The sequence below is a fragment of the Littorina saxatilis genome, linkage group LG8, assembly GCF_037325665.1.
Source record: "Littorina saxatilis isolate snail1 linkage group LG8, US_GU_Lsax_2.0, whole genome shotgun sequence".
Taxonomy (NCBI): domain Eukaryota; kingdom Metazoa; phylum Mollusca; class Gastropoda; order Littorinimorpha; family Littorinidae; genus Littorina; species Littorina saxatilis.
Genome location: NC_090252.1, coordinates 48397323 through 48404822, shown reverse-complemented (window position 1 = coordinate 48404822; position 7500 = coordinate 48397323). Strand labels below are relative to the sequence as shown.

At 40.4% G+C, this 7500-nt stretch overlaps 1 protein-coding gene across 7 annotated transcripts in view; it reads right to left on the bottom strand.

Moving 5' to 3' along the window:
- LOC138973726 (uncharacterized) overlaps positions 1-6938 on the bottom strand; it is a 12247-nt gene extending 5309 nt beyond the window's left edge. Inside the window, exons 1-4 of one of the 7 annotated variants that reach the window (XM_070346458.1) lie at positions 6690-6922; positions 6158-6241; positions 3745-3803; positions 440-503 (exon numbers count right to left, since the gene is read on the bottom strand). In XM_070346458.1, the coding sequence (XP_070202559.1) occupies positions 440-497 (58 nt within the window). In that variant the 5' untranslated portion in view covers positions 498-503; positions 3745-3803; positions 6158-6241; positions 6690-6922. Of the gene's footprint in view, positions 1-439; positions 504-3744; positions 3804-6157; positions 6303-6594 lie in introns of all 7 variants that reach the window. The other 6 variants (XM_070346455.1, XM_070346454.1, XM_070346453.1 and 3 more) reach the window with 6 other exon arrangements.
- Between the last annotated feature and the right edge of the window lie 562 nt (positions 6939-7500).

The window sequence follows — 7500 nt, the reverse complement described above, 5'->3', positions numbered from 1 at the left end:
ATCGTTTTGTAATAAAACTAGAGAAACAAGGTTTTGAAACACACACATACCTGTCATTACGTTCATGTATCTTATTGAGATTACAGACAATACACTTACGGGACGACTTTAGCTCTGAGGAAGATACGAAGTGTAGGCCTATTTGCTATTTGTGTGTGTGTGTGTGTGTGTGTGTGAGTGTGTGTGTGTGTGTGTGTGTGTGTGTGTGTGTGTGTGTGTGTGTGTGTGTGTGTGTGTGTGTGTGTGTGTGTACGTCCTATTTTCCTTTTTGGAGGATGGTGAGTGACATTGTGTTGTTGTTGTTGTTGTTGTTGTTGTTGTTGTTGTTGTTGTTGTTGTTGTTGTTGTTGTTATTGTTGTATTTGGGTTTTCATACCGGCAATAGTGATATTTAAATAATGTCTTAATGAAGAGAATCGAAGGAACACTTGTTTTTTACCTGATGCATTTGCCACCAAACACTGGAGGATAACAAAGCGCCATAGCAAACCTTTCATCTTCACCTGTAAAATGTGAAAACAGTTATCATAAGATCTGTGTAGAATATGTCCCAAAAGACTGCAGTGAGTACACTGCCTCATAGGCATGAAAACACACAAATGAAGTACGAGACAAGCGTCTGTTGGTTGCAGACAAGCTTATCAGACAAGGTAAGCGATTATCTTGTCTACTTTGCAATACACCGCTAAAACAGACAGTCGTACACACAACAGTGTGATAATGCTCCTCTGTTGTATTTTTCTAACCGTTCTCAAACTATACAATTATTTGCACACAAAAAAGAACATCCATTTTAGAATAACTACTTGTGTTTTGTTCTTTCTGTGTTGATTTTCTCCGCGTTACAATTAACAAGATTTCTGTTACACACGCACACTCACATCAATCGTAAGAATCAGAGGCGGAGAGTCTATAATTATCATTATTTTTGTGTGTGCAATTCCTCAAATATATGAATCACAAATATTAGCCTTAAAAATTAAAAGCATTCAAAACCCACTGTTCACACGTTAATGTGTTGCGCGCGCGCGCGTGAGTGCGCATGTTTGTGATAATTGTGCATTGTGTATTATATAGTGCGTGTGTGTGTCCGCGCATGTGTTTGTGATAACATTTTATTGTGCAATGTGTTATTCATTGATAAGTGTGTGAGTGCACTGTAAATAATGTTATGTTGTTGTTGTATTTCAGTCTTTCAATGATAGTACAGCGCCTTGAGCAGGGTTAAATCCTGGATACATGTGCTTTGGAAATATTATGCATTATTTATTATTATTCTTGACATTGTTTTTATATTTAGTCAAGTTTTGACTAAATATTTTAACATCGAGGGGGAATCGAAACGAGGGTCGTGGTGTATGTGCGTGTGTCTGTGTGTGTGTGTGTGTGTGTGTGTAGAGCGATTCAGACTAAACTACTGGACCGATCTTTATGAAATTTGACATGATAGTTCCTGGGTATGAAATCCCCGAAGGTGTTTTTCATTTTTTTGATAGATGTCTTTGATGACGTCATATCCGGCTTTTCGTGAAACTTGAGGCGGCACTGTCACGCCCTCATTTTTCAACCAAATTGGTTGAAATTTTGGTCAAGTAATCTTCGACGAAGCCCGGACTTCGGTATTGCATTTCAGTTTGGTGGCTTAAAAATTAATTAATGACTTTGGTCATTTAAAATCGGAAAATTGTAAAACAAAAATAAAAATTTATAAAACGATCCAAATTTACGTTTATCTTATTTTCCATCATTTGCTGATTCCAAAAACATATAAATATGTTATATTCGGATTAAAAACAAGCTCTGAAAATTAAATATATAAAAATGATTATCAAAATTAAATTGTCGAAATCAATTTAAAAATACTTTCATCTTATTCCTTGTCGGTTCCTGATTCCAAAAACATATGGATATGATATGTTTGGATTAAAAAACACGCTCAGAAAGTTAAAACAAAGAGAGGTACAGAAAAGCGTGCTATCCTTCTTAGCGCAACGAATACCCCGCTCTTCTTGTCAATTTCACTGCCTTTGCCATGAGCGGTGGACTGACGATGCTACGAGTATACGGTCTTGCTGAAAAAGGGCATTGCGTTCAGTTTCATTCTGTGAGTTCGACAGCTACTTGACTAAATATTGTATTTTCGCCTTACGCGACTTGTTTTCTTTCTTGCAAACTTGATATGTATGGACTCATTTCGGAAGTTACATGAGTTCGCTAAGTATCATCACTCAAAACAACTCGTGTGCAAAACCAATTCCTGGTAATGGGTCAATTAAGTAAAGATAAATTATTAAACCAGTTGATCATGCAAACGCCTATTAAATACATTTTGAGAGTATGTTTATTTGATAGACTTACTGTTGGTACCTGAACACTTCTAAGTGGGTGCATATGTATTAAATCATTGAACAACACGCTTTTAAGTTAATTTGTGATCTCCGCAAGACCTCCGCCCGAGACAAATGAATCGCCCAGGATCTGTCTTCACTTTAAACAACGGTTAAAACAGACACAGATGAACAACAACAACACCGAACAAACCAACAACACTATCAACAACAACAACAACAACAACGACGACGACGACGACGACGACAACACCACCACCTACACCACCACCACCAACAACAACAACAACAACAACATCACCACCGCCAAAAACAACAACAACAACAACAACAACACCGACGACGACAACAACAACAACAACAACAACAACACGACGAGGGAACATAAGCACACCAGAAGCAGCTGCAGCACCAACAACATAACAACAATGACAACAACTGCTACTACTACCACTACTATAATTACTCTACTACTACTACTTCTACTACAACCGGTACTATCACTTCTCCCACTGCTCCTGGTTCTGTAGTATAACACACTACCACTACCGCTACAACAATACTGCTGCTTCCGCTACTACATAGTCTCTGTCGTCAGTGGCCTTCGAAGACCTCGTATCTTCAAAATCATAGTTCTGAGATACTGCAGGGGCGGATCTGGGTTTTGAAAGGGGGGGGGGTGCAAAGTTCTTTTTTTTGGTTTTGTATCTTATCAGCGAAGGCGCAAAGCGCCGAACCGATGGCGCGAAGCGCCGAGCATGCTAGGGGGGTCCGGGGGCATGCCCCCCCGGAATTTTGTTTTAAAAAGGAAGCAAAATTGTGCAATCTGGTGCAATCTGAGCGTGTAAAGTGCTATTTTCAGGTGATACATTTTTCTTCTTTTTTTTTTCTTCTTTTTTTTTTTTTTTTTTTGGTCCCGCTGGGGGGGGGGGGGGGGGGTGCAATTGCACCCATTGCACCCCCCCCCCCCCAGATCCGCCCCTGTAATGAGTGTTTTAAAAATCAAATTCCTCTTCACCAGATCAAAACGTGTAGATACGAGGTTTTCACTTTTTTGTTTTGAACTTTTTTGTTTTGAATTTAAGGAACAATTACGAGGATTTTCAACAGACTCGCAGGGATTCAAACAGACAATACGAGGTTTTCCCGCTAATGTCGCTAATGTCTCAACACCCAACGGCAATACGAGGTTTTTAAAATCAGGGGAAAAAGACCTTTGCAAAATAGATAGAGTTACAAGCTTTTCACAGATGATAGGAACAAAATCAAGGGACGGAACCATGCAAAAATCCGAAAATCGGGAAAATGTAAGTTACGAGGTCTTCGAAAGCCACTGACGTAATAACTGCTAGCTGTGTAAGTACATGTACCACAATACAAATGACTTTAAACCTGCCTTGTTTGCCTTGTAAAAGCCCTGACACCACAACGTTTCAGCATGCTATGGCAGCACTCCTAGACGGGATATAGACCACACAGTGTTTTGAATAGAAGTTGATTGTTCTGTAAACTGATCTGCACACGCATTGGTCTGGTTTGTGTGTGTCTATTGCATCGTAAAATATTAAGTGTTTGGCACACACATTGTTTATAAGAGCTTACAGTAAACTAATTTGTCAGTAAGTACTGGTGTCACATGACTGATGTGAACCAGTTGATTGGCTAATGGCGATGCGCTAAAACTGTTAGCGCACTCTTGGAGTGCACTAACTTTTCCACAGAGCGTATTCTTCCGCCCTTTGCCTAAGCGAGACTGTGCTCTTATCCTCAGAACTAATTAATGACATGTAGCTTATATTCTCCACAATACCAAATGACCATAAATTCCCTGCTTCTCAATTAAAGCAGAAGTGGGTTTTTTTCTGACAGATTGCATGTGCCTGTGCCACAGTGCTACTGATCTAAAATAGAAGCCGCTGTGTTTCATCTAATTTTCGCCGACTTGCATAGATTCTTCTCATATGCCGTGTTAGTGGCATGTAGCTTATCATCCTCATTACCAAATGATGAGTTAGTATACAATTCCCAGCGGCTAACAGAAAACACAAGTGTTATTCCGATAACGTACCAGCCAGACCAGTTTGGAAGACTGACTCGATCGACTCTGTCATACGTAGCAGACTATGTACACTGAAATACGACTGCATCAGACGATCAGTTCAGTAAATGAATGGTTTCCGAATTATTATTTCAAGGCAAGAACAATCGTAATCGAAAACGTGTAGGGTTCAGAACGTTCTTACCATATATATTATATAAGACTTATTACCTCATGCCTGCAGACTCAGTGCAGACTGCAGTGGTTCGATTGCTCTTGCCTAGCACAGTAGCAGACGACATAAACCCCGCTCAGCAAATTAACATGTTGGGCAAATGTGAACTAAAAAACGATGGGGATATAAAACATGTAGGGTTCAGAGCATTCTTACCGTTCATATTTAGTATCAGACTCCCCGATGAGTGAAGATACAACACGAGAAATATGCCACATTTATTTTGAAAATGTGCAACCGTCGAGTCCTTCGACTTCGAGTCAATTCAAGGGGAGTCACTCCGCACAGTCAATCCGTCGAACCTCGACTGGAGGTTTCGAATCGCAAATAACGAAGAGTACAGTCCTTTCTGCGAGTTCAAATGAGGTCTCTCTGAAAGATCATCACTGTTCAGCTTAACGGAACACTGGAATTTACCAACAGAAATTAAAATGCGTGTGACGAAAGCACGACACACTTGAGACACCCCACACAAAAGTAGATCTTACTGTACACTGACGACCTAACTACACAGTTATGCCTATTCAAATGCGCGTAGCAAAATGTGCCTTTGGAATCTTCTTTTTTCTATGGCGGTACTGACAATATCGTTATTGAAACAATCCCAGTGCACTAAGAGATTTATAGAGCAAATCTCGAAAATAATTATTGAACTCAGCGCTATGCGCTTCGTTCAATAATGAATTTTCTCGATTTGCTCTATAAATCCCTTAGTGCACTGGGATGTCTCAATAACTTAAAATATTACATGTCTTATAGTATAATATTTAGAACCTACACACTCTTGCACCTTTCTAGTTTCTCTTGCAGAGTAGCCTCGGTAAAGTAACAACAGCAGAATATATAAAATGCACAGGAATACAATTTTCAAAACGTAGGTGTTAGTGTGCGTGCGTGTGTGTGTGTGTCTGTATGTGTGTGTGTGTGTGTGCGTGCGCGCGCGTGTGTGTGTGTGCGCGTACGTCCGTGCGTGCGTGCGTACGTGCGTGTGACGTATGTGTGTGTGTGCGTGTGTGTGTGTGTGCGTGTGTGTGTGTGTGTGTGTGTGTGTGTGTGTACCCATGTTTCCACAGGTTTGGTTGCCTAAATCACCATAAGGCAACCATCCACACGTGGATGGCAACCTAAACTCTGGATGGCAACCTAATTGTGTGGATGGTCGCTTCATTTAACACCGTTAAATTGACTTTTTTGACGGAAAGAATGTCATAACAATGTTCAAAATGACATTCTTTCCGTCCACACGTGTGGATGGTTGCCTTAAGGTTAAATTGACACCGTTAAATTGACTTTTTTGACGGAAAGAATGTCATAACAATGTTCAAAATGACATTCTTTCCGTCCTCTATAGGCGACGAAATAGGTCAAATTTTGTGCATTTTTTAGTGCAAAATTCTTCGATGCCGGAGCGAGTACTGCACCCAGTGCTGTTGTAGTGCAAGTGCACTAGAAAGGCACTACACCCAGTGCCGCCTCTTAGGTAACCATCCACACTTTAGGTGTGTGTGTGTGTGCGTGTGTACATATGGAACGTACCAAGACTGAAGTAGAGGGGTGTTCTAGGCTCAATCCCGTCCAGGCAAGAGCTGACTTCAACGGCGGGACGAACAGTTTCAAGCCCTCGAGAAAGAGTACACAGAAAATATGATTTTTCATGTTACTCTTGACCTTCTCTCATCCTCTTCAATCAATCAATCAATCAATATAAAGCTTATATAGCGCGTATTCCGTGGGTACAGTTCAAAGCGCTTGTCGAAGAGTTGTCAACACAGGACTAACAAAGAAACTCACATCTACAGACGGACACGAACCCTATCACACACTAGCAAACCCTGATAAACATACAACAAACAACTGTTTAACAACAATATACACATCAATAGCTAGGTCCAAACAAAATAATATTAAACACAAAGAAAACACCTCTTGTCTGCATACACAATTGATATAAGTTCAGAATTCAGTGTTTATACTTGCCATCTTGAACCACACTTGTGATAAAGAGGTATCTTTGTACAGCGTCGATCTAGCCGAAGTGGAAACATATATCACTAATAGATAAACGCACCTTTCTTTTTGCAGCTCGTCACCTATCGCCAAACAGGGAACGCGATACGTTGGGGAATAAGCTACATACGGCTTAGCTTGAAATCCACGTTTACGAACAATCGTGATAATTTCCTGTGCAAGCTCACTTACGGTGGGTCAAAACAAGGAATTACCAGAGTAGACTAATTTAAAGGACACAACACCGACACATAGGTTTAGTCTAGTCAGACATAAATCCCCATGTACATATCATGATTTCCCGATATTAGGAAATGCATTCTTAAAAAAAACAAATTGACAAAAAACGTATTGCGACACCTGTTGTACTCTAACTGAAAAGGAAACTTCCGTGTCCTTTCATTCCACCTTCTATTCCTGAAAAAAGCACATAACCCGGTTATCTTCTTCTTCTTCTTCTTCTTCTTCTTCTTCTTCTTCTTCTTCTTCTTCTTCTTCTTCTTCTTCTGCGTTCATGGGCTGAAACTCTCACGTACACTCGTGTTTTTTGCACGAGTGGGGGTTTACGTGTATGACCGCTTTTACCCCGCCTTTTAGGCAGCCATACGCCGCTTGCGGAGGATGCATGCTTGGTATTTTCGTGTTTCTATAACCCACCCAACTCTGACATGGATTACAGGACCCCCCGAGGGTTAGGGGGAAGAATTTACCCGATGCTCCCCAGCATGTCGTAAGAGGCGACTAACGGATTCTGTTTCTCCTTGTACCCTTGTTAAGTGTTTCTTGTATAGAATATAGTCAATTTGTGTAAAGATTTTAGTCAAGCAGTATGTACAAAATGTTAAGTCCTTTGTTCTGGAAACTTGCATTCT